General features: G+C 44.8%; 1 protein-coding gene across 2 annotated transcripts in view; it reads right to left on the bottom strand.

Moving 5' to 3' along the window:
• Positions 1–126: 126 nt before the first annotated feature.
• Positions 127–27,369, bottom strand: part of SHC3 (SHC adaptor protein 3) — a 138,041-nt gene continuing 110,798 nt past the window's right edge. The window contains exons 9-13 of one of the 2 annotated variants that reach the window (XM_084899077.1): positions 23,706–23,856; positions 21,910–21,997; positions 13,852–14,010; positions 9,361–9,656; positions 127–1,490 (exon numbers count right to left, since the gene is read on the bottom strand). In XM_084899077.1, the coding sequence (XP_084755203.1) occupies positions 1,362–1,490; positions 9,361–9,656; positions 13,852–14,010; positions 21,910–21,997; positions 23,706–23,856 (823 nt within the window). In that variant the 3' untranslated portion in view covers positions 127–1,361. The remainder of the gene's footprint in view (positions 1,491–9,360; positions 9,657–13,851; positions 14,011–21,909; positions 21,998–23,705; positions 23,857–27,369) is intronic. The other variant, XM_084899078.1, reaches the window with a different exon arrangement.

Genomic DNA, 27,369 nt, shown 5'->3' with positions numbered 1-27,369 from the left:
CCACAAACCCCAAAAGTTGAAAATGGAGTTTACACACTTAGAAACTTTGCCAAATTAGTGCTTATCAGAATTTTAAAAATCTCTCCTTAGCTCCTCAGTCCTGCAGCCCAGAGGTTATCAGGAGGGGCTTGTGGGCGGCGATGTGGAGGTGGGCGCTCCAGGAGCCCTGCCCCCACCCCCCTCAAGCACAGGGAGGAGCTGCCAGGGCACAGGGAATCCTCTGTCTCTGAAACACACCCACCCAATCACGTGGCCTCACCTAACGGACATACACACGCCAGCTCCCAACACCAGACCGTCCAGCCGGAACTGCGTGCTTTACCATCACAGAAGGCGACGCGCTCAGCTCTGTGCCTTTTCAGGCAGCGACTGGGAAACCTGCACCAGAGACAACCAATTGCTTTACCCCCAGTCGCTCCAGAAGCAGAAACTCAGACAGATTCTCAGAAGACCTGGGTCAGGCCAGCGTGGAGGCAGGGGAACCCCAGGACAAAACTGGGGGCACATGTCCCACAGCTGGTCCACGGGCTTCTCCACTGAACAGAGGGATAGGGCAAGTCCACCAGCAGCCACTGGAGCAGCCTGGAATCAACCGGTCTGCCAGAAGGGCACCCATCCAGGGCTTTGTCCACCACCCTCCACACTGGCTCTTTGTCATCACTCAGATAGGAGCAAGGGCCGCAGTGCCAGTGAGGATATCCATTGGTGAAGCAGAATGCAGCCCCAAGAACCCCTGGACGACAGAGGTCGTGGGGGACAACATTGAGCTCAGCGTGGCCGACACAACGCAAGTGACGCCTGCTCAGGGCAGCACAGGAGCGCAGGTGCTGGCCGGCACACAGGTGTGAGCACAGCCCGGCGGAGCAGGAGGAGCCTCCGGAACCAGCGCTCACGCGTCTCTGTGCAGGCCGGACCTCCCAGGGGCACCTTGCCTGACTCTGTTACAGCGCGGGCACGCACCCGCTCTCCTGCGGCGTCTGCTCCCAGGCCGGCTCACGGGCAGACTCCAGTGGCACTTCCCGGTGGACTTGCCCAGGAGAATGGGTCAGTTGAATTAAATTTTGCCCAGACAACTACAGTCAAACATTTTTCATTAAAAACATACAGCACAGAACATTAGTCTTACCTCTTTCTTAGTCTTAAAAAATAGAAATTTGGAGGGTCATTTGTACAGGATGTATAGTATGTACACCTCTACTCTGCAGGTGAGAAAGCAGACAAGTTTACAGAACCTGCGCTTTAGACACACTCCTCTTGGGGCTCCGGACCGAGGCAGCGCCCGAGTCCCTGCAGCCGGCCCGGTCTCCCAGGTGGAACCGAGCCCCCCACCACGGTGCCTGTCAGGAAGGGCGGCTGGTGGATCACGGGTTCCTCTCCACCGGCTGCTGGAGGCAGAGCTCGCTCCCTGCGGAGACGATGGGCAGCCTGTTCACCAGGTGGTGGTTGATGAGATGGCTGATGCTGTCAAAGATCCTGTCCCTTGTCCGGATCTGCGAATGGCACGGAGGTGAGTCAGCGTCACCACGGGCACACACGAAAGAGCACGCCCTGCTTGGTGTCAGCCAGACCATTTGAACTGCAGGGTCACTTCCTCCCCCTCAGAGATGGTCTGCAAGGCCCCTGGTCCCTGCCACTGGCCGTCCATTCAGTCTGCTCACCTGTCCACCCCTCCGGGATGAGCCACGGTGTGGTCCCCAGGCCCCTGCCAGCCTCTCCCTGCTCCCTCCTGCCCTCAGAGGATCCACCACAGAAACCTCTAACTGTCTGCACCGCACAGCCCACCGAGGTTCGCAGGCTTCCATGCCCCTCCCACCTGCAGGCCTTTGCATGGCAGTCCCTGGGCCCAACCCCTCACCTCCACCACCACCACCACCACCACCCCCTTACACACACACTGAGCTGCACTTCCAGGTACAGACCACACCTGAAGAAGGCAGTATGAGGTCTGGCCAAGAGCAATCTCTCAGTATATGCTCTGGACACAGCCCCCTGGGGCCTGCTTCTCTGAGAGGGAGAGATAGGGCAGGGCAGAGAGCAGGTACCTGGGCACACCATTCGCCCTCCAGGTCCTTAGAGGGCCCTCATGGTGGGGCTGGGATGCCTGGGTGCCCAACCTGTCTCTCCACCTTATTGCTAGGAGCCCACTCCTTCCTGATGGCAACCTGCTGTCTCTCACCCCTCCCTTGGGGGCTCCAAGGGCATGTCTACTCTCCTATTGACCTACTTATCCTTTCCCCAGTCTCAATCTCTCCCCTTCCCCAGGTAGCCACTCTGTCCCCCCTCCGTCATCCCACCAATGGGACATTGCTCTTTGGCTTTCAGCCCCCATCTCACTTCTCTAGGTGTGCACATCAGGCACCCCATTCGGCCCGCCTGCCCCACGTTCTACCAATTAGCAGCCAAAGGCAACAGCAGAAACTTTAAATTAGGATGCTTCCATTTCCTGGGATCCAATTCTGCGGTGGGCCCCTCCACACCCATCCCTGTAAGCACCAGAGGGAGGAGATCTCCCAGCCACAGGGTCACCTGACTTGGCCTTAGCCTTAGATGTAATCTCATGGACACATTCAGAAAGGAGCCTTTCTGTAGGACTTTCTGGCCTCTTCCCATTGAGGCTATGCAGTCCTCCTGGAGTCCCCACCCAGAGGGACCGCCTGAGTGACGGGGAAGACCCTTCCTCAGAAGCCAGGAGTGCTCAGGAGCTCAGCTTGAAACTAGTGTTGTCAACGTGTTGCCTTGACATTGACTTCTTATTCCCACTTCTTAACAATTAACACTCATGTCAGTCTGGGCAATGAGGGTAGATTAATGAGGATTTATGATGGGAAGTGTCTGAGGCAGTGGTCTCAACCTGGGCTCGTGTCAGAATCACCCACGGAGCTTTGCTACTCCATGCCCAGACTGACTGCATCAGGAACGGGAGGTGGGACCCAGGCACCGATGTGCTTTATGCTACGACCATGATTCTAACTTGCTACCAAAACTGAGGGCCACTGATCAGTGCTCTGGAGTATATGGCCTGGCTAATATAAAGACACATTTAAACAAAGGCACACAAAAGAGGTAAGTCATAAATCCACTGTATTAAAAAAAAAAAAGGCCAGTTCACTTCATTCCTATGAATATTTACTGAAACCTGGGTCTGTGTCTGGCTCCTGCCCAGAGAACTTGGAGCCACAGAGCTATCTCAGCTGCCATGTGCAAGAGCTGGGTAAGAGCACTTACCCAGGCAAGCTTCCCCCGGTACCTACAAGGGTTCTGCTGCAGCTATGGCATAGGGAATGTTACCCCAGACCGCTGTGTGAGGCTCTGCATAACAACCAGGAAGCAAACATGAAGGCCATAGGAGACAAGAGGAAATATTCATATGTTGGAAGAAGAAAGATCTGAAGTCAATAACGTAAACTTCAACCCTGGGAAACTAGCAAAAGAAAATCAAATTAAGTCCAAAATATTATAAATAGAGAAAATAAATAATAAAGGTTAGAGCAGAAACCAATGAAATTGAAATGAGAAACTAATAGAGAAAACTAATGACCCTAAAGTCAGTTTTTGGAAGAGATAAATAAAATCAATGAGCTTTCAGGCAACCTAAGGAAAAGAGGACACAAATTATTAATATCAGAAATGAAAAAAAGGTCATCCCTATAGATCTCATGGACATTAAAAGGATAATAAAATAAAGTAAAATGATGGCAGAGTAAGTGGATGCTGCATGGACACGTTCCCAGGACCAAACTGGAATTACAACTAAAATACAGAAAAGCTTCCAAGAACGAAAAATGGAGACTCATCGGAGGGGCAGAGGCACAAGGGGCTGGTTGGGCGCCCACTGACAGTAGCTGAAGTACTGGAGAGATATCTCAGCTGTGGGAGGTTGCCACTGAGAACTCTGGGGTCTAATCCCCAAACAGGGCCCCCCCACAGAGAGAACCAAAACTGAGAAGGATGCCCATATAACATCTGGCTGTGAAAAGCAGTGGGGTTGCTGTCTGCCAGGGAGAGAGCTGGAAACCCGGGCACCCTCTTAAAGGGCCAACACACAAAATTCCCTGTGTAGTCACTCACCGTGTGCTCTGACAGAGGGAGGGCAAAGTGGACTAGAGCTGTGGGAGCAGAAGCCAGGTTTGGGACACTGGGGGTTAGAGATCAGAAGGCAGACACACCAGTTCCCTATGCTGAGTCATTCCCTCACACAATCGAGGTCATCTTTCTCATGCAGACATTTATAATACAGGTGGCTTCACCTGGGGGGAAGATAGCTGGCCTACCCTATTGGAAGACACCTTGCCCAATGGTGCAGAGTCTCCAAGGCCCATTAAAAGACTGAGAATAACAATTAGCCTTCAGGCAGAAGCAATTGCACCACCTTGTTGAAAAAACTGTCACTACACCTGTGGATGATGGCCTGAGGGCAATTCAAGATGGAATTCTATCATTTTATAGGCAGAGTGGTCTCTGGAGGCTATGAGTCTTTACCTGAACTAATTAGTCAGAAACAGCATTTGGCGCTGTCCTGCACTGGAGATTGAGAGGTGTAGCAGATCCGCCTAATACATAGTCACAAACCCAAACAGAAAGCCAAAATGAGGAGGCAAAGAAACAACCCCAAATGAAAGAACAAGAGAATTTTCCAGAAAAAGTGATAAATGAAATGGAAATAAGAAATTTATCAGCCAGGACCGGTTTGGCTCAATGGATAGAGCGTCGACTTGGGAACTGAAGGGTCCCGGGTTTGATTCCGGTCAAGGGCATGTACCTTGGTTGCGGGCATATCCCCAGTAGGGGGTGTGCAAGAGGCAGCTGATCGATGACTCTCTCTCATCGATGTTTCTAACTCTCTATCTCTCTCCCTTCCTCTCTGTACAAAATCAATAAAATATATTAAAAAAATAATAATAATAAAAAATAAATAAATTGTTTCACAAAAAAATTAACTAAACACAAAAGAATATAGTAATACAATGAATAAGACCAAAAAAAAAAAAAAAAGCTGCAGGATATACAGAAAAAAAATAATAGGTCACTTCTCATAAGTAAATACTTTAAATATAAATGGGCAAATGACAGATTTGAAGAATAGATTAAAAATAATAAATGATACAAACATATGTTGTCTCTAAGAAATTCATTTTACATCCAAAGACACTAACAGATTGAAAGTAAACTGATGGAAAAATATCATCTCCCCCCAGCTGGCCAGCCTCCCAGGGCCCCTCTCCCACTCTGGCTGGCCCCCCAATAGGCCTTGATCGTCAGCCAGGTAGAGGGACCCCACCCTTGCATGAATTTGTGCACTGGGCCTCCAGTTTACAAATATAATAACAGACCATCAAAATATAAAGGAAAAATTGATGGAATTGAAGTGAAAAATATAGTTATTTAGTAAATAGAGGCCCAGTGCAGAATTTGTTCTTGGGTGGGGTCCAGCCAGCCCAGTCCCAATAGGCAGATCAGGGCCAGGCCAGCTGGGGGGAGGGGCTGCAGGCGACTGGCCAGCGGGTCCTGCCCCCAATTAGAATGGGGGGGCCAATTGGGGGTGGGGCCAGCTGAGGGGAGGGGCTGCGGGCCAACAGGCCCCACACCTTATTGGGATAGGGGGCATTCAGGGGCGGGGCCAGCCAGGGAGAGGGGCTGTGGGAGGTTTGCAGGCCAGTACCACCCCCCAATCAGCCCGTTTCCTGGCTGCAGTGGGTGTCATAGCAACCAGTCATTCTTGACACATTCTGTGTTCAATCCCAGGCAGCATTCTTGACACCAATGAAACAAGAAAGAGAGGTTTGATGGCTTTAAAGACACAAAACAAACTAGAATAACTTTAAAAAATCTTGTCAAAAATTGTGAAGTAGCAAAAACGAGCTAAATCTTTAGGTTTCAGAAGGAACATCAAGAAATGATGTAAAATTGAACAGCCAGTCACATACTGTGGAGCAGGGGTCCTCAAACCAGATCACAGTCCCTCAGAGAGCTGGAGGGCCGGACTATATGAACTACTAATTCCTACTGTAACACCTCGGCTGTGCTCACTGCCCCAAAAACCTGGCGGGCAGGATCAGACTCCCCTGGGGGCTGCATGTGGCCCTCGGGCCGTAGTTTGAAGACCCCTGCACGTGGAAGAGAAATTGCGGGCTATTGCTTCTTATTAAAAGCCTCTTGGTTTTGGGGGTGTTACATTGATAAAAAGTTTAAAGGCATGTTGCTGAGACATAATAACTGAGTGAACAAAAAAATTTACTTTTGGACTATAAGATGTATAATTTAGCTAAATTTTAACTTTAGATTTTTTTAAATGTTTTTTGTTTGTTTTGTTTGTTTGTTTTGTTGTTGCTGCTATTGTTTTTTTCGTGGTTTTTTTTTTTTTTTTTTTTTTTGAGAGAGAGAGAGAGAGAGAAGGAAGGAGAGAGAGAAACATTGCTGGGAGAGAAACATCATTAATCAGCTGCCTCCTACACGTCCCCTATTGGGGATCGAGCCCACAACCTGGGCATGTGACCTGACCAGAATCAAACTGTGACTTCTTGGTTCATGGGTTAACACTCAACCACTGAGCCACACTGGTCAGGCTAACTTTTTATTTTTTAAAAATACCTTAAAATTTCAACAATTATATTCTCATTGAATTGCTTAGGTATTTTCTCTGGATAAAAATAAGTGTATTAACAGACAGCCTATGCACATAGAAAGAAGTTGACTGATTCTGTTTAGAAAAGCCTAGCTTGTGATTCTATGTCTGATGATCCTTGCTACCCCACATTACCTTCTTGGGCTCTCAATTCCTAAAAGAGCTCGAGGTTAATTTATGAATTCACTTGTCTAATGCTTGTTGAATACCTACTATGTGCCAGGAACAAAACAAATTCTAGAAAAACCAAAAAATCTTGTCAAAAATTGTGAAGTAGCAAAAATGAGCTAACTGTAGGTGCCAGGGACAGTGCAGTTAGGAAAACCGCTACCTTCATGGCGATTACAGTCCAGGTTGGGGGTGAGGAGTAACTAATAAGCAAACTAGCAAGTAAACTAGTGTTTGTGTGTGATACGTGCTTGAGAGAGAAAATAAAGCTGGGTGAAGAAATAGGGGATATTGCCGAAACCGGTTTGGCTCAGTGGATAGAGCATCGGCCTGAGGACTGAAAGGTCCTGGGTTCGATTCCGGTCAAGGGCATGTGCCTTGATTGCAGGCACATCCCCAGTAGGGGTGGTGCAAGAGGCAGCTGGTTGATGTTTCTCTCTCATAAATGTTTCTAACTCTCTATCCCTCTCTCTTCCTCTCTAAAAAAAAAAAATCAATAAAAGAAAAAAGAAAAAAGAAATGGGGGATATCCAGGGGATTCTACTTGAGATGAAATGGTTAAAAGGCATGGACTGGGTTGTCTTGTGTGGAGTAAATCTAACTCACTGGAATGGGTGCATATAACCCTATAATCTTGGCACCCAAACCAGATGAGCACACACAAATGACAGCAGCAAACACAATGAAGACACTTCACTTAGGAACAGTGACTGAAGAATCCTAAAAAAATTAGGTGCCCAAATCCCACAATGTACTTCACAATTCCTACATCAAGACCGAAAGGGTTCGTACCAAAACATAACATCAGAAACATCTACCTATGTTAATGGACTTAAGAAAAAAATCACAGAATTATCTCAAAAGACACTGACGAAGCATTTGATAAAGTTCAATATCTACACTTGATAAAAGTACTTAGGTAATTAATATGCATCAATTCCAATAGAGCAGAGGCTTATTCTTTTAACTGGTTCATGAACATATCCCAGATGATAAAAACAATGCCTAGATTTAGTAGCCATTAGGTACACATTGGAAGGTGAATAAACAACAAAAGGAAGGAAGAAACGAAGGGAGGGAGGGAGGGAAGAAGGGAGGGAAGTTCTTCAGGCTGACAAGGACTGTCTACCCAAAACTCACATCATCCTGAATGGAAAACCTCAAACACTGCAACAAGACAAGGGCGCCCTCTCCTGGCCATTGCATGGTGGAGTTAGAACACTGTCAGGGATTGGAAGGCAGGCAACAAAACTGTCAGTGTTTGCACTCCCTGCACAGTAACTGTTGAGAAAAAGGAACCAAAAATCACATACCACTTACAACAGGAACTAGAACGAGACACTAGGAAGTAACCTAACACAGGAAACAGAAGAGCTTTCTGAAGAGAATTTTAAAATTCTAACTAAGTGGAGCCTTATGCCATGCTCATGGATGTGATGACTTAATATTGAAAAATGTCAGCTTTCCCCAAATTAATCTATAAATTCAATGCAAATCTTACCAAAACCTCATTATAGCATTCCCCCCCCTCCTTGATAAAGTGAATCTAAAATCTGAACAAAGCCAAAACCTTTGGCTCAATGGTTAGAGTGTCGGCCTATGGACTGAAAGGTCCTGGGTTCGATTCTGGTCAAGGGCATGTACATTGGTACGGGCACATCCCCAGTAGAGTCTGTGCAGGAGGCAGCTGGTCGATGTTTCTCTCTCATCGATGTTTCTAGCTCTCTATTCCTCTCCCTTCCTCTCTGTAAAAAATCAATAAAATATATATATTTTTTAAAAATCTGAACAAAGAAGAATGAGGATCTGAGAATAGGTAAGGCAACTTATCAACAAGAGAATCAAGAGGAAGGACTCACCCCACCAGAGGTTAGGACAGTTTCAAAGCCGTAATGACTAGCACAGCTGGCACTTATACGAGAAACACTAAGCAGGGAGGTCACTAGGACAGAGCTGGTGGTGCAGAAACAGCCAGGACACAGAGACTCCGTGCTAATAGGCAGGGCATCAGCACTGCAGGGAAAAGGTGAATTATTTGGCAAATGGGACCAAAAAGATTGGCTCACTACATGCAGATATTTAAAATGTTGGGTCTCTATCTGAAATCATCTTCAAAAATAATTTCAGGCCTGGCCAGCGTGGCTCAGTGGTTGAGCACTGACCTGTGAACCAGGAGCACCCCATGCAGCTGAAGACTGAGCCTGCATCCCTGCCTCCCAGTGAAAAGTGCAACATGCCTAACCACTGCTCAGCTAACTCCGCCTGCTTCTCTGTTTTCTCCCAGCCAGCCTGGAACTCAGCCCATGGTTAGTTCACGTAATTCCGCCTATTAACTTAGCAGGCCCTGCCCTGTGCAGGGTGAAGTCAAATGTGCCGGCTGGACGATGGGACAGCAGTGAGACCACAGAGGCTGGCGCTGCCGCACTGCGCCGGTGAGCTTGTTCTCACCAGCACTACCTCTCGGGTGGGGGGGGCACGGCCCGGGCCTGGCTCTGGCTCCTGCAGGGCGGCCATGGGGCCCCCCGCAGCGCCTGTGAGTGGGGGAGGAGAAGCAGCCGCCCTGTGCTCACCGTGCCTTCCGGGTCCACGAGCAGCAGGTGCTTGGCCTGGCCGTCATGCATGCCGGTGAGCACAAAGGAGCCCGGGTTGGTGGTGCTCTTCCTGACCAGGAAGTCTCCATCTCTCTTCAGCAGCCCCTCCGCCTCCTTCCTGCTCATCTGGCCTTGGTACCACAGCTCGGCTTTCAGCTCCTCCAGCATCCTGGCGTCCGGGGCTCTGGGTGAGAGGGGGCTGATGCACTCCACGGAGGCTGCCTTGCTCAGCACGGGCCCCGCGGGCTGGTTCTTGAGAGCATCTTCAAAAGGTTCTGCCATAGCATTTGCCAGCAGCAGGTGCACCCAGGAAGAGCAAATAATACACAATAAACGTGAGGGGTGAGAGTGCAAAGGCAGTGCTGCCAGATGGACGAACTAGGGACAAATGACAGCTGGTAATATAATGAGACGAGTCACAAGCATTGGAAAGTACAGCCCAAATCTTGGCCTGAGTCCTGATAAGCCTCTTTCCCGAGGCAGCGGGCACTGTGCCTTGTGCCAAGGACTCAAGCACACCGGGTCCAGCTGGTCTGGATGCATTCAGTTTTGCCCGCCATAGGAGGCCGTGCATATTACATGCCATCTACTCCCTCTGGAATGTTGGCTAGCCTCTAACAAACATGTTCTCCTCTGAACAGAAACCTACCAAACCAAAGGAAGAGAAAGACAATTTGCAAGATTTTCGGGTGAATTCTTAAAGAAAATAAAACTGACATCTAATTGGGTGCCTGTTGTGTGCCGTGCCCAGGCCAGGTGCCTGCCTTCCCTCGGCCCTCACTGTCCCTGAGGGAGAGGTTGTGGCGTGAGTGTCCGGAGGAGCCTGACCGCAGGCCCTCGGAACCAGCCTCGCACCACAGGGCACCGTCCATGGCACGGCGTCTGCTCTGATACCAACAGACACAGCAGCAAGCAGGTCAGAGGGGCCTCAGCAAACTCAGGCTTTGATTTTCAAATAAATAATTGTGCAAAAGCACTCTGGAAAAAGGAGGGGCAAGCCCATGAATGTGGTGTCAGAATGCCTATTGGGGACACACTGCCAACCCGGTCATCACCACCACCACCACCATCACCATTATCCTACCATTATCACCATTTATCATCACCACCACCACCACCATCACCATTATCTACCATTATCACCATTTATCATCACCACCACCACCACCATCACCATTATCCTACCATTATCACCATTTATCATCACCACCACCATCACCATCACCATCATTCTACCATTATCACCATTTATCATCACCACCACCACCACCATCAACATTATCCTACTATTATCACCATTTATCATAATCACCACCAACACCATCACCATTATCATACTATTATAACCATTTATCATCACCATCACCACCACCATCACCATTATCCTACTATTATCACCATTTATCTTCACTACCACCATCACAATCAGCATTATCCTACTATTATCACCACTTATCATCACTACCACCACCACCACCATCACCATTATCCTACTGTATTCACCATTTATCATCATCACCACCACCATCACCATTATCCTACTATTATAACCATTTATCATCACCATCACCATTATCCTACTATTGTCACCATTTAGTATCAACATCACCACAATCACCATTACCTACTATTATCACTATTTATCATCACCACCACCACCATCACCATTACCCTAGTATTATCACCATTTATCATCACCATCACCACCACCACCATCACCATTATCCTACTATTATCACCATTTATCATCACAACTACCACCACCATCACCATTATCCTATTATCACCATTTAGCATCATCACCACCACCATCACCATTATCCTACTATTATCATCATTTATCATCACTACCACCACCACCATCACCATTATCCTATTATCACCACTTATCATCACCCCCACAACCATCACCATTATGCTACTATTATCACCATTCATCATCACCACCACCACCATCACCATTATCCTACTGTTATCACCATTTATCATCACCACCACCACCATCACCATTATCCTACCATTATAATCATTTATCATCACCAGGACAACCATCGCCATTATCCTACCATTATAATCATTTATCATCACCAGGACAACCATCGCCATTATCCTACTATTATCACCATTTATCATCACCACCACCACCATCACCATTATCCTACCATTATCATTCATCATCACCACCACCACCATCACCATTATCCTAACATTATCATTATTTATCATCACCACCACCACAATCACCATTATCTAACATTATCATCATTTATCATCACCACCACCACCACCACCATCACCAATGTTATTTTGCTGTTGTGGTTAAAAATAAACAACAGAGCACTGCCTTTATTTTTTCATACTTTTCAGTAGATACTTGCCCTCCAGGGCCCTTTCTGCTTTTTTGTTGGGATCAGGAGTAGAAATAGATGGATGAGAACATGTTGGCTCTGGTTCTCATAGTTCTCATTTGGAACTGCAGGCCAATCTAACTCCCAAGACCTGGGGCGAGGAGCCACTGGTGAACTGACCAATGAAACAGGTGCAGCCACTAAACTGCGGGTGTGAGCCCTGCTAACGCTGGAGGAGCCCTAGCGGCTCCTGTGGCTCAGCGTCTGGGGAGAGCTGCCTCACCCCTCCAGGCTGTCCCCACGTCACTGAAGTGAAGGGATCGGACCAGGTGACTGGTGAGGTGCCCTGAAGCACTGAGGTTCCACAGTTCTTCTGGCTCCAGTCATCTTTGAAAGACGGAACGGGAGTCCAGTATCTGTGAACCCACAATGGCTGGGAGAGTTAGACTCTGGTTATCATGGTGCCGCCTGGTCATAAAAGCACGCAATCCTTCCTCACTCACACGCGATGTCACGGACAGCAGGGGTCAAGCCGGCAAGGTTGCCTTTACGAGCAGTCAAGTTACTTAACCTCTAGGGTACTCTGTTCTCTCCTCTGTAAAATAGGATAATAATAGCAATAGTGACAATAATGCAGTCATGTGTCACTGAATGATGGGGACACTTTCTGCAAATGTGTCACTAGGCTATTCTGTCATTGCTGGAATGTCATAGCTTGCACTTACCCAAATGCAGCTGGTACTTTTGTACAATTGGCAGTGCAGTAGTTTGTTTACAACCTATCACCACAAACACACAGTAATGTGTTGCACTGTGGGATGCCAATAACCTCACTAGGTGACGGGACTTTTTCATCTGCATTGTAGTCTTATGGGGCCACCATCACAAATGCAGCCTGTAGTTGATCCAAATGTCATTCTGCGGCACATGACTGTAGTATGATCTACCTATACTATCATTGCAAAATTAAATTAAATAATAAGTGCATAGCTGTGGTAAAAGTTGTTAAATGCTAATCTAGTCCCCCCTTTAGCTTTTAAATTCTTATGGAATTTGAAAAAGAAATTTTGGGATATTAAACTCTTTTTTTAAATATATATTTTTTTATTGATTTCAGAGACAAAAGAGAAATAGAAACATCCATGATGAGAGAGAACCTTGGATTGGCTGCCTCCTGCAAGTCCCCCACTGGGGATTGAGCCTACAACCTGGGCATGTGCCCTTGACCAGAATCGAACCTGAGACCTTTCAGTTCACAGGCTGGCCGACGCTCTATCCACTGAGTCTAATAGTGGGATATAAAACTCTTGTTAGCTTAGGAAGTTCTTTAAAAATTCCTTAAAAACAGTTTCCACTTCCATAAATCAGTTCATGGATGATTAAATTCTCGTGATGTTTATGACAAACAGAAAGTCTGTAGTACCCCCTTCTCTCCCTTCCCCCCCTCCGCACACTGCACTGCTGTCTGAGTAGCTACCTGCCTCTCTCTGTCTTCGTTTTTATCTGTGCACTTGTTACTAACTGCTAATACATACTGGTGATTTTGGCTCCACAGAAACAGACTTGGCCTATTGGTTGTTGTGTATATAGGCAAAGTGAGAAGCATGGCATTTGACACATGGTAAGTGTTCAGTAGAGCAGGGAGGAGACTTGTAGTTGTAAAGGAAGAGAGAATAAGAGGAAAATGAGAGGGAAGCATGTGCCTGTATACGAGAAGGGTCTGTTGCAATTTCTTGCTCAACAGATTGAGAACTCTGAGCACATGGCCATGCATTACACTTCGGCATCCTTAGCAACGGAGACAACGCTTGGTGCACAATGGCCATTAACATTTAAGAGAATACATAAGTGAGTGTGTTTATTTATGTATATTGTTTGTCTCCATACACCGGGGTTTTCGATTGCTAAGTCAATGCCAAAGGCGGGGAAATGGCTTTGTCTCTGCTTGAAAGGAAGGGATGGATCCCAAAGCAGAGCTGGCCAAAGTCCCAGGCCCGGAAAGCCCAGGCACAGTGGGAAAGCGCAGCAAACTCGGCTTGCAGGAAACTCAGTAGCCGCACGATTTCCGATAAAGATGGAAAGCAACCTCAAAAGGAAAGAAACCAAGCGAATGGAAACGCACTCATGTCGAAGAGGTCCTTCCTCGGGCTGCTCTCCGCACTGCCGCCCGCGCCCGGCACGGCCCGCTGCGGTCTCCGCTGGGTGTTCACGTAGGTGGGGGCTGCTCCCGCGGGGGCCGCCGGCGCCGTCCCTCCCGGCGTGCTGGCCGTGTCCACGGGCCCTGCAACAGAGAGTGAGCCCGTTCCCTCTGAGGCCAGTGCTGCCCAGGCGTCCGGGGCTCACACAGAACCCCCCGCCAACCACAGGACACTCTCCCCGCAGCTCCCCAGCTCAAATCCCTCCTCTGGGCCCTCACACACACTGCTGTGTTCTGGCCGGGACACCTCCACGCCTGTCTGTGGGGTGCCAGCTGTCAGCCCAGGCCAGGCGCACCCAGGAGCCACGCTGCCCCGACACTGGCCATGCCTGGTGGGTCTGCTCCTCCCTTCACAGAGGGCGGCCCAAGCTCAGACACCTGAGCAGAAGCGCAACAAGCTTCATTTTAATTGTCCCTTTCCCCTTTTAAGTGTGAAGGAATGCTCTGTGAATTAACTCCACCCCAGGAACGCCATGCGGTGCTGCGATCCTGTTTGAGAAAGTCATCGCCTAAGGAAGGGAGCCGAGGTTTTAGGAAACAGCTGCCTCACAGCCCCAGCTCCCTCAGAGGCCCAGCCCCACAGAAGCCCCAGCCCCATCGGAGGCCCAGCCCCACCGGAGGCCCAGCCCCATCGGAGGCCCAGCCCCACCGGAGGCCCAGCTCCACCAGAGGCCCAGCTTCACCGGAGGCCCAGCCCCATTGGAGGCCCAGCCCCACCGGAGGCCCAGCTCCCTCAGAGGCCCAGCTCCCTCAGAGGCCCAGCTCCACCGGAGGCCCAGCCCCACGGGAGACCCAGCTCAGGTGTGACTGAGCCCTCGATGTGGGCAGTGCCTGGATGGTACTTCCTACGGGCCCACCACTGTGCCCACGACTGTGACTACTGGGCCAGTGTCCCTGCTGTTGGCACCGGAGGAGAGTTGAAGGATGTCGCTTGGTCACACCCGATTGGGTCACTGCCTAATTCTTCCTACAGGACCCCTGTCTCTAGCACATTTACGCATGTGTTCTCAAGATGGCCTTCAGGCGCTCACATCTCCTGAGAGGTCTCCTCCCACCCACTGGGCAGCCAGCCCACCACCAAGTGGGCTCAGGGCTGGAAGAGGTGCCCCCAGAGCCTGCTGTGGCCTCGGCAGCGCATCGCTGTCTGCCTGCGTGCTGGGAATGCAGGTGTCCCTCCGCTCCCTCCAGGGGAGCACCTCCAGCCAAGTCTGAGCTGCCCTGTCCGCTCCTGTCTGCACAGGCTCCCGCTCCCTGCGGGGCACGTCCTGGAGCAGAGGGCTCTCTGCAGCTCACGTGTGTGTGGGCATTGCAAACAGACCAGCCTGTAAAGAGGACTTTACAAACTAACTTTTAAAAGGAGAAGATGAAAAGCCCAACGAACAGCTTTCCTGACCATGGCCTGTGCTGCTCCCACGGCAGCAGATGCGGAGCCCGGCCCGCGGACATGCACGCCTGGCGGCAACGAAAGTCCATTTCAGGGGAATGACTGCCAACAAATTAACAAGAAACATTCTGAATTGTTTTGTGAAAAAAGGTATTTGTTGCTTTCAAACGAGAACTTGAAATTTATTAAGAATAACGAGTCTCAAGTTCTAGGCCAGGAACCTACGTGAGGCTGATTTGCCCTGATGAACCTCGGGCATGGTCTGTTCTGATCTGGCCAGAGAAATACACAGGAGGAGACCTCATTTTTTTAATAAACCTAATATTTTTCAATAAAGCAAATGTCTAATATAAAGAATGTGTCTCCTTACATGTCTAGGTGTATACAAGCTATGTAAATACTTTTTTAAAAACTATCAAGTGAATAATTTTTTTTACTTTTTTTTTTGTAAGAGGAGAAGCTTTTTCCAACAAATGTGTCTTTGTTGTTGAGAGTGTTACAGATGTCCCTTTTCCCCCAGCGACTACCTCTGGCCGTTCTCGCCACCCCGCCCCCGGGCCCACCTCACTGTAGTCTGTGCCATGGTTAATCTCTGGCTGCCTCCTTCCCTCTGAGATTCTACAGTCTGTTCCACACTCCGGGTCTATTTGACTCATCAGTTTAGTGTAGTTCATTAGATTCCACATGTGAGTCAGATCATGTGATACTTGTCTTTCTCTGACTGGCTTATTTATTTTAAATGTCTATGGAACAAAGATGAAAACATAATTAAAAAAAAACAAAACTTCTGACAAAATTATGACTTTGATTTGCTATTCCTATCCTCTTCTGACACAGAGCTCTGGGGTGGCTTCTGACAGGTGCCACGTTCACCTGGCCAGGCCAGCACTACGGGGCGTCTCTCAGGGGGGTTCACACAAGGGAATTCTAAAACATTACTGTCATTACACAGGATAAATGGGTCAACCCAACAAGAGGATATAACCCTTGTAAACAATTATGCACCCCAAAATATAAAGCAAATATTTTGTAATCATTATTCCTTATTGGTACCACTTAATGTGAAGAAAACGCACATTTTCCAAAAATATGGAAAAATGTTCCATTTGCCTTATTGAGTCCAAATGTCAGGTTTAAATTATTTTACAATGCAAGCTTTCTTTCATATCTTAGCAGTAGTGATTTCCATTTTTATTCCTTTGGTATCCATAATCTTATTAGAATCAAAAACATATGCCTTGAGATCACGGGACAGCTCCTCCTCCAACACTTTAAAAATGTACAATGAAGGTTATTGCGCTGGTAGCTAAATAACTGGAGCGATATGTGAGAGAATTATGAGGACATCTAGGCTGATGGCAAAGAGGCTCAAAGGTGCAGACATAAAGGGAGAGATTGACAGTAAGTTGGACAACCTGGAAGAAATGGATAAATTCTTATAAACATACAATTTTCCAAGACTGGCTAAAAAGGAAACAGAAAATTGGAACAGACCAATTACTACCAACAAAATCAAAACAGTAATAAAAAAAAACAAAACAAAAAACCTAACAAACAAAAGTACTAGACCTATGGCTTCAATGATGAATGTTACCAAATATTCAAAGAAGAATTAACAACTGATCTTCTCAAACTATCCCAAAAATATTCAAAAAGAGGGAAGGTTTCCAAACTCATTTTATGAGGCCATTATTATCCTGATCCTAAAACCAGACAAAAATGTTACAAAAGAAGAAAATTATAGACCCATATCCCTGATGAACATAGATGCAAAAATTCTCAATAAAATATTAGCAAGCCAAATTCAGTAATACAATAAAAAGATCAAGTGGAATTTTTCTTGGATTCAATGTTTGGCTCAATATCTGCAAATCAATTAATGTAATACACCACAAAAACAAAATGAAGGATAAAATTCATAAGACCATATCAGTACATGCAGAAAAAGCATTTGACAAAATCTGGCATCCATTTATGGCAAAATTGGAAATCAAGAGAGTATACCTCAATATAATAAAAGCCATATATGTCAAACCCACAACTAACTTCATACTCAATGGGAAAAAAGCTAAAAGTGTCTTCCTTAAGATCAGGAAGAAGACGGGGTTGTCCACTTTCTGCACTTTTATTGAACATAGTATCAGAAGTCCTAGCCACAACAATCAGATAAGAAGAAATAAAAGGCACCCAAATTGGAAAGGAAGAAATAAAATTGTCACTATTTGATGATGACATGTTACTACATATAGAAAACCCTAAAGATCCTACAAAAAAAACTATTAGAACTGATAAATTCAGTAAAGTAGCAGGATACAAAATTAATATTCAGAAATAAGTTGTATTTTATATACCAATAATGAACTATCAGAAAAAGAAACCAAGAAAACAATCACATTTACAGTTGCTTTTTAAAATATCTAGGAGTAAATTTAACCAAGGAGGTAAAAAACCTATATTCAGAAAATAATAAGGCATTGAAGAAAGATTTTTGAATTAGATACAAATATATAGAAGCATATACCATACTTATGGATAGAAAGAATTAACATCGTTAAAATGTCCATACTACTCAAAGCAATCTATAGATTCAATAAAAATTCCAATGACTGTTTTCACAGAACTAGAACAAAAAAATCCTAAAATTTATATGGAATCACAAAGGACTTCAAATAACCACAGCGGTCTTGAGAAAGAAGAACAAAGTTGGAGGTATCATATTACCTGGTATCCAACTATACTACAAGGCTGTAGTAACCTAACGAGCATGATACCAGCCTAAAATCAGCCATACAAATTAATGGAACAGAATAGAGAGCCTATACAGTCAACAAATATGTGACAAAGAAGGCAAAACATACATAGGGTAAAGACAATCTATTCAATAAAGGATGTTGGGAAAGTTGGACAGATGCATGCAAAAATGAAATGAGACTACCTTTTTATACTGTATACAAGAATAAACTCAAAATGAATTAGGCATTTAAATGTAAGACTCAAAACCATAAAACTCCTAAAGAAAAGATGGCAATAAAATCTCTGACACTGCTCTAGTAGCATTTTTACTGATATATCTCCCCAGGCAAAGAAAATAAAAGAAAAAAAATAAACAAATGGGACAAGTTTTTGCATAGAAAGGAATTCACAAACAAAAACAATCTACTGAATGGGAGAAGATATTTGCTAATGGTACATCTGATAAGGAGTTAATAGCCAAAATTTGTAAAGAACTTATACAACTCAACACCAAAAACATTTTTTTTTCAAATTAAAAAATGGACAAAGGACCTAAATAGACACTTCTCCAAAGAGGACATACAGATGGCCAACAGACAAATGAAAAGATGCTCAACATCACTAATAGAAATGCAAATTAAAACCACAATGAGGTATCACCTCACACCTGTCAAAATGGCTATCATCAATAAATCAACAAACGAGTGTTGGCAAGGAGGAGGAGAAAATTGTATTATTGGTGGGATTGCAAATTGGTACAGTCACTATGGACAGTAGTATGGATGTTCCTAAAAAATCAAGAATAGAACTACCTTATGACCCAGCAATTCTACTTCTAGGTAGTTATCTGAAGAAATCCAAAACACTCATTCAAAAATATATGAGCAGCATATATATTTTCAGCACAATTCACAATAGCCAAGAATTGGAAGCCACCCAAGTAATCATCAATACATGAGTTACCACTGATGGAAGCTTACTCAGCCATAAAAAAGAATGAATCCTTCCATTTGCAATCTCATGACTGGACCTACAGAGCATTACACTGAGTGAAATAAGTCAGACAGAGAAAGACAAATACTATATAGTTTCACTTCTATGTGGGATCTAAAGAACCAGACAGAAACAGACTCAGGTGCAGAAAACAGGCTGACAACTGCAGAGAAGACGGGCGTTGGAGACTGGGTGGAAGAGGAGAAGGCACTAGGTACAAATCGGTGGTGACACAACAGCCACGGGGACAGTAAGCACAGCAGAGGGAATACAGTCAATACTATGACAACAACCAGCATGTGGTGCCAGACGGGTACCAGGCTTACCAAAGGAAACACTTTGTCACTGTGTAAGTGTCTGACCACTATGCTGTACCCTTAAAATAACCCTGAATGTGAACTGTAATTGAAAAATATAATTTTAAAAAATGTATTGTAGTTTACTCCCAGAAGAAACAGTTACTTTAAGGGGAAAGCCTTAACATTAAACTAAGAAATGATTCAATTTATATACATAAAAGAATAAATTGGATCTTAATTCATTTGTCAGTCCACTTCCTTTAGACCCCCAGAGTGAGTAGCCAGTGGCCTGGAGCTAGTGAAGGAGTTTTAGAAGTGCCTGAGCAGGGGGAAATGTTCAAAGTGAAAAGGAACCTTTAAAACACACACACACACACACACACACACACACACACCTGTCTATGTAAGTGTGTGTGCAGAGCTGCCTGTAGAACGGAGACTTACGGTAGCAGTTATTAGGTCTAGTAATACTTAATGTCGTTTTCTAATACTTTTTTAAATCGAATTTATTTAAACAATACAACAAAATTTAATCAACAATATAGTTGCCGTTGTTTTCTACTACTTGTGCCCAACGCTCAGGAAGCATTTTAATCCCTCTGTTGTAAAATTCTTGTGATTTTGATGCAAAAAGTTCGGTCAATGCATTTTTGAGGCATTCTTCATTATTAAATTTTTTTCCAAGAAGAAAGTTTTGCAAAGAACGAAACAAATGGTAATCGGAAGGGGCAATATCAGGAGAATATACAGGTTGAGGGAGAACTTCCCATTCCAACTGGCGCAGTTTTTCAGCAGTGATTCTTGCAGTATGCGGTCGTGCGTTATCGTGGTGAAGAATTACGCCCTTCCGATTAATCAGCGCGGGTTCTTTTTCTCTTAGAGCTTGGGCTAACCTTTCCAATTGGGCACTATACACTGCACTTGTAATGGTTTGGTTAGATGGTAAAAGTTCATAATGAAGAATTCCTTTAAAATTCCACCAAACACACAACATCACTTTTTTCGCATGCAAGTCAGGTTTTGGCGTGGACTGCGGAGCCTCATTTTTGTCCAACCATTGAGGCCGCCTTTTCAAATTAACATACAGCACCCATTCTGCATCTCCGGTAACAATTTGCTCTAAAAACGGCAAACTGTTTTGACGAGAGAGGAGCGAACTGCAAATTGTGACTCTTTGATTACGGTTGTTGTCGGTCAACTCATGAGGAACCCATTTTCCAAACTTTTGGACTTTGCCAAGTGCACGCAATTGATTGGAAATTGTTTTTTGTGAACAATTTAAAGTTGTCGCAAGCTCTTGTTGGGTAATTTGAGGATTTTGCACCAAAAGAGCTTGAAGAGCTTCTTGATCAAAATTGGACACACGGCTCGACCACTCTTGTCATCTAACGAAAAATTTCCCTCGCGAAATTTCTCAAACCAACGCTGGCATTTTCTGGCGCTAACTGCATCTTGACCAAGAGCACTACAGATGTTTTTTGCAGCCTCACTTGCTTTTCTTCCTAATTGGAACTCGTAAAGCATGCAGTGCCGAATATGCTCTTCATCCGCCATCTTCTTAGCCCTAGTTTTGCAACAAAAACCAAACCAAACACAAACTTTTTCAAGCAAAACTTGTTAATTGCACTTCACACGTTCTGTAGATACCACGTGTTTGAAGGTTATGTCAATACAAGTCAACGCCAAGCAAGATTTTAAACGAATGTTAAAACGACATTAATTATTACTAGACCCGATAGTTATCAGTCATGTGTGAATTGTATTAATGTGGGAGCAGGAGCGTGCTCACTGTTTTGCTGAGAGGTGGCAGTGTCCTCCAGTGCACCAGGCGGCTCTGCCTCCAGGGGCTGTCCCTCTCCTGAAGGTGGCCTGGAGCAGGTGGGGGTGGGGTGGAAGGATGGTGCTACCGGCTCCTGTGAGGAACCACGGGACTCAGCCCCCGGGCGCTCGGGACAGTGCGAACACACTGCGTCTCCAGCCAGCTCCCTCTGACACAGGTGCAGGTGCCCTGGGAGGGGCCAATGACGCCTCCTGGCAGGAAGTGCTGACGGGTAGGATCCGGTCCTGCTGCCAGGGGAGCGTCGTTGCTGAGTGGCACCCCACAACCTTACTTCATACATTTCTGTGGTCTGGGCAGGAGCCTGCAGCACGTTTTCCTGCCGCGCCCCCTCCACAGGAGATGGAGAGCCGCCGGGAGATGTTACTTTGTCTTGGGTTTTTTACCGACATTATATGTAATGCCCACCAACTGGAAACAGATATCAGCCAACCAGTGAACACAGTGTAGGACATTCACACAATGGAATACGAGTCATCCAGAAAAAGGGAAAAACTATGGATGCATGCAGCGACAGGAGTGAGTCTATAAATAGTTTGTTGAGTGAAAAGGAGTCAGATGGAAAAGAATGCATAATGTATAAATGATATGTACATAAAATTCTAGAGAATGCAAGCTAATCGGTATACACAGATAGAGCAGAAGGGCGTTCGGAGGACGGAGGAGGGGAGGGAGACGGACAGCAGCAGTGACCGGCACGTTGCTATGTTGCTTTCCCTCATACCCTCGCCTCTCACCTGGCCTGGCAGGGGTTTGCTGCCAGTCTTCGCCAAACGGCTCTCCTAAGTGTCTTCCCTGGTAATAAGTTTGCTCTTTTCCTGGAAACTATAAACACAAAGAGAAAAAAAAATTATACTCTTCTTTTTCCCCCATCTCCAAAAGCCACGTCCGGGAGAAGGGACATCAGTGGCCAGGCGGCTGCATGCCCGATGGCACAGCAGTTTCCTCCATGCCTCACAGCACTGAGAATTAGCAAATAAATGTGTGTGGGAGTGAGGAAGAGACCGCATCTCAAAAAACTACACTTCCGCCCGCAGAGAAGTGCCTGTGTATCAGTACACACTGCGCTGACACCCGGGGCAAGCCACCGGCCATTCCCGCTCAGTGTCAGAACTACGGCCCTACACTGCAATGTGTCATTATTATTCACTAAGGTGGGTGACAGCAAAAATTCGCTACAGAGATATAGTAACTCTACAAAACAAGTACCTTCCTAGAACGTTGATTTGGAGGTAAAATCAGAGAAATGACTAAAATAGAAAAAATCATAAAATTCTCACCATTTTAAAGCCTATGTCCACTGTCTTTTCAGAGAAACCAGAGCACCCAGGCTTCTGAAGAGCCTTGGCTTCGCTCCCCTCCTGGGGGAGACTCAGTGAGGAGCTGCATCCCAGCTCAGCAGTCACAGGACAGTTTCCAGGTACCTGACTGCACCTTGGTGTTAAAACAAAAGCCTCCCCTATCTATCTGCTTTGTGAAATCCACACGGGGGAAGCATGTGAGTTATCCTGTCAAACACTGGACAGAACAGCAACCTGAAAATAAAGCTGAGAAATATAAAAGGAAATACAGTAAAACCTTGATTTAACAGACTAATTTGGGTGAGAGTGTGTGCATTAAAGACAAAAATCTGTCATATAATAAAGTAGGTTTTCTGAATGTGTATGTTAAAAAATTGATAAAAAAGTGTGACTCAGTGGTTGAGCGTCGACCTATGAACTAAGAGGTCACGGTTCAATTTCTGGGGGTCAGGGCACATGTCCAAGTTGCAGGCTCAGTCCCCAGCAGGGGGCGTGCAGGAGGCAGCCAATCAATGATTCTCTCTCATCATTGATGTTACTATCTCTCTCTCCCTCTCCCTTCCTCTCTGAAATCAATAAAAATATACATATTTCAAAAGTTGACAAATTAGTTAGTTTACCTGTTTTTACCTACGTAGACACATTTGTATGAAAAACTAAGTATGAAAAGTTTAATTTCACAGAAAAGGTTTCTATGTGTATAATAGAAAATGCATGCCTTCACCAGTCACTGAGAGGAAACAAGTGCCCACACCTGGGGTGTGGCTCCCCACAAAAGGCACACGGGCCTGCACACTGCAACCACTGCAGAGAGCCACGCCGGTGACAGTAGAGCCAGTCACCGCGTGCGATGATGCAATTTTGTGGTAATCATTCGCCAAACACTGTTTGCCAGTGGTGACTGTGGGTTTAAAGATGTGGACTGTAGTTGTAGACATGTAATATTTATCTATGTGGGTGAATTATTACAGCATTTTTTCCAACATATGTCCTGTTTACTAAAATTTGTTTAAAATAACAGTGACTTGATAACAGAATATAACCTGTTAATTTAATTATAAGCAAATGTTGGTTTACAGCATTTTAAAATTAACAGGGTGATTTTCACATAGTATACATGGACTGGAAGTTTTGTCCAAGAAATCAAAGTCTGTTAAGTCGAGATCTGCAAAATCGCGGGTTTATTGTAAAGTTCAATTAGCCAGCATCCCAAGAAAAAGGTACAAACTGACCGGGGCTGTGTCGGGGCCGTGGGGCCCGGCCTGCAGGCGTGCATCCGCAAACGCCCCCGGCGGGGGTGTCTTGTTCGGGACGCTGTTGTAGTACGGGGGGTCTGAGCTGTCGCCCTCCTCTTCCGTCCAGGGCTCATCCAGACTCTGCATTCTGTGAAAAAAGAATTTTCAGGAGCGTTAGCCAAAAGTTGAGCTTTTAGTCAAAACCATCACATCTAATACCTATCACTCCAGAAAAGTGAGTTTAGTCACTGCCCCTTCAGCCATGCAGATCTCAGGCACATATGAAAAGCATAATAGTGGTTTAGTCAAATATCTCTGCCTATTCACAGTTCTATCCTTTGGAAAGTTTTAATCACATCTGAAACAAGAAAAAGTCATTTTTATAGGTACATTTTAATCAGGAAAGAAAAAGTTTACATGTAAAGACAACCAGTTCCTCAAGGCACAGACACACATTTTAGGAAATAATAAAATTAACCCAAAGCAAAATCAACTAAAAATTGAACATTCTAGAAGATGGCAGGGTAAGACCTCTGAATTTTTTTTTCTTCCATGAAAACAACAATTTTTTCTTCCATGAAAAGAACTGATTTTTTTTAAATTACAGGATTAATTATTTAAAACACTGGCTCTCAAAAGAAATTTCAATCATTGTACTGTTGATATTTGGCTCTGTTGACTAATGAGTTTGCTGACCACTGACATAGGGAGTGTTTATTCTGTTTTTTAAGCAAATAAACAAAGCTGTAAGAACAGCAGCTTGGGCATTTTAACTTGCTTTGTTCCCATCGCCACAGTAGTCTTAAAAACAAACAGCTTACAATCACAGAGAAAACCAGTAGCCTGATAACCGTAGGAGGGGGCAAAGCAGCACTGAGTCTCTTTCAAAGCCCCATTCCCAGAGAACGTTATGTCAACTGTCTAGTCACTCCTGGGAAGAGGTCACTCCGAAGGCTGTCTCTATTTGACAGATTCAGAGCTTGCCCAGGGGAAAAAAAAGTGCCTCTTACCCTGGAACATTTGTCAAAAACAATTAGAGGCAACTGTTTAACAGCATGGCACCCTGAGGTAGTATAACATTTGAGGCAAAAAATAGGTTAATCAAAAGCTTTTTTTAAAAAGCTAGAAAATAGAATGTCGGTAAGAACTTTGATAAATTTCAACCTATTTCCAGGAATCTAGAAGGCCACATGTATTCTTAGGACTCTGTTCATGTCCAAGGATGTATGCCTGCTCTGGAAAGATTCAAAAAGGCCTAGTCTCACCTCTGGCTGACCTTGAAGCCAGGCAGGAAGTGAAAGTTAAGGAGGAATAGCCAACTGCATAGCTGAGTGTTGAAGGGGTGCCCACACATACACAGAGTTCTAGGGATTTAAGGAAATCTCTAATTATTCGTTTTCTAATAATTGAACTGAACAGAGTTGTCAGTGGCCATTTCTGACAAAGAATATAGAGTTATGGATTTAGTTTAGAAAAGTTTAGGGGAAAAAAAAAAAAACAACCACTAAAAAAAGCAACAACAAATCCTGAGGAGGGGAGAAACCTGATTGCAGAGTTAGCACGTTATATTATTTAAAATCTCTAACTTCAACAACAAACATTTTATGAGACATGCGAAGAAACACAAGGAATAAAAGCAATCAATAGAAATTGCCCCTGTGGACATTCAGATTCTGGACAAAGGATTTTCAATAATATTCACAGCTGACTTTATTCTCAGAAACAATGAAGGCAAGAAAGCAGTGGGATGGCATATTCAAGTACAGTGGTGCCTCACACAACGAACTTAATTCGTTCCAGGAGCAAGCTTGTTATGCAAAAAGTTCGTTATGTGAAAATCGTTTTCCCATAACAATACATGTTAAAAAAAATAATTCGTTCTGTAGCATAAAATATGCTAAGATGACATAAAAAAATATGCTAAGATGACATTTTTTTATTTAGATACATCTAAAAACATAATTTTTTTTAAAAAAACACACATTTTTTTAATTTTAAGACAGACTAAGTAGAGTCTACCGAATCTTGCACATCTTCATCCATTTTCTGCTTTTTGGCCGATGGTTTCATGAAAAACCTGTCCAAAGTTCGCTGTGCGAGGCGTTCATTATGCGAGGCACCACTGTACTGAAAGAAAAAGACTGTCTACCAACTATTCTATACCCAATAAAACTATCCTTCCAAAATGAAACAAAAAATAAGACATTTCCAGATTTTAAAAAAAAACTGAAAAATTCATCACTACTAGATCTGCCCCGCAATTAATATGAAAGGAAGTACTTCAGGCTGAAATGAAAGACCAAATGCTAATACATATCCACATGAGGAAACAGAATAGTGGGACAAAATTAAATTTCTTTACACTTTATTATGTAGAAACATATATAGGACTTCATGCCTCACGTGTATTCCCGGGAAGCATGGTAGTTCAATCAACTCTAACCACCCATTTTTATACACATGTTTAAATAGTGCTTATTTGACTTTTACATAACATTTCAAAAGTACAGAAAACCAAAATTAATAAAAATAAAAGATACTTACACATCCACCACTGAGACTAAACAGTGTGAACATTTTGCTGTACTTCCTTCCTTTTTTTCCAGAGGGAAAAAATATTTGCCAAACTTACTTTGGATGAATAGATATGTGAAATGAACAGTAAAATGTTAATGTAGAAGCTAGATGGTGGTATAAAGGTGTTCACTGCATTTTTAAAAATTATTTATTTATTTATTTATTTATTTGTATATTGGTACCTTTACTTTCTAAAATGTCAGGGAGGAAATGCACTTGGCAAAGTTAAAGCCCACTCCACGCCCACTTCATTCTTGCACATCCCGCTTTGGCGTGATACTTCTGCATGTTTTCGTATACACACACTTATACAGTAACTATGTATAGAATTGTTTGTGTTTTTAAATTTTTCATAAATGGCTCATCTTTTTTTCACTCCATTAAAAAACTCTGCCATTTTTTTCTGATAATACACATATGCTGATATATTCTTTGTAATGACTATATATATCCTATTATATGTGAAATTTGAAGTTTGTTCACTCATCCTCTGCAAGGCCATCTGGGGTACTGTCACTTTTACTCTCACTCTGCTTACCCTGCAGCCTGAGCCTGTGAGAGCTTCCGGCAGCGGGAAAAGCGGGGCCGCCTCAGCACCTCCAAAAGGAACGTTTTAGAGAAATTTCCAGTGGATGAGAGAGAAAAATTAAGTCTCTTTCAAGAAAGGTGAAAACTTCATAGAGATGACAAAAGTCTGCAAAATAATGGAAGCAAAGGGACACTGCCTCATAAGTTCCAGATGCGGCTGTAGGCAGCAGGGAAAGCAAGCGAAGTCAATTTGGGAGAAACAAAGCCAGGTGTTCCTGGCGTGAACACACCACGGTGACAGCTGGGCCTTCCGGGAGGTCGGTCCAGGACAGCCTGCTGAGTGACCAGTGCCCGGAGTGGCTTTTTATGCTGCAGGGAATATCCGTGTGTCCTAAAGGTATTCCGTGGTCGATCCCGAACATTTTTATAATAAGTTAAATACCTCACAATTCCTGTTCACGTTCACTATTTTATTTAACACTCAGAATCATAGCACTGCCAAGGCACCATCTTCTGATTTGACAGAGACACGCCTATCACAGGAGAGACCCAGACT

This window comes from Pipistrellus hanaki, assembly GCF_964339955.1.
Source record: "Pipistrellus hanaki genome assembly, chromosome: 11".
Taxonomy (NCBI): Eukaryota; Metazoa; Chordata; class Mammalia; order Chiroptera; family Vespertilionidae; genus Pipistrellus; species Pipistrellus hanaki.
Note: the sequence above shows the minus strand (reverse complement) of the source record. Positions and strands in the feature narration are given on the sequence as shown.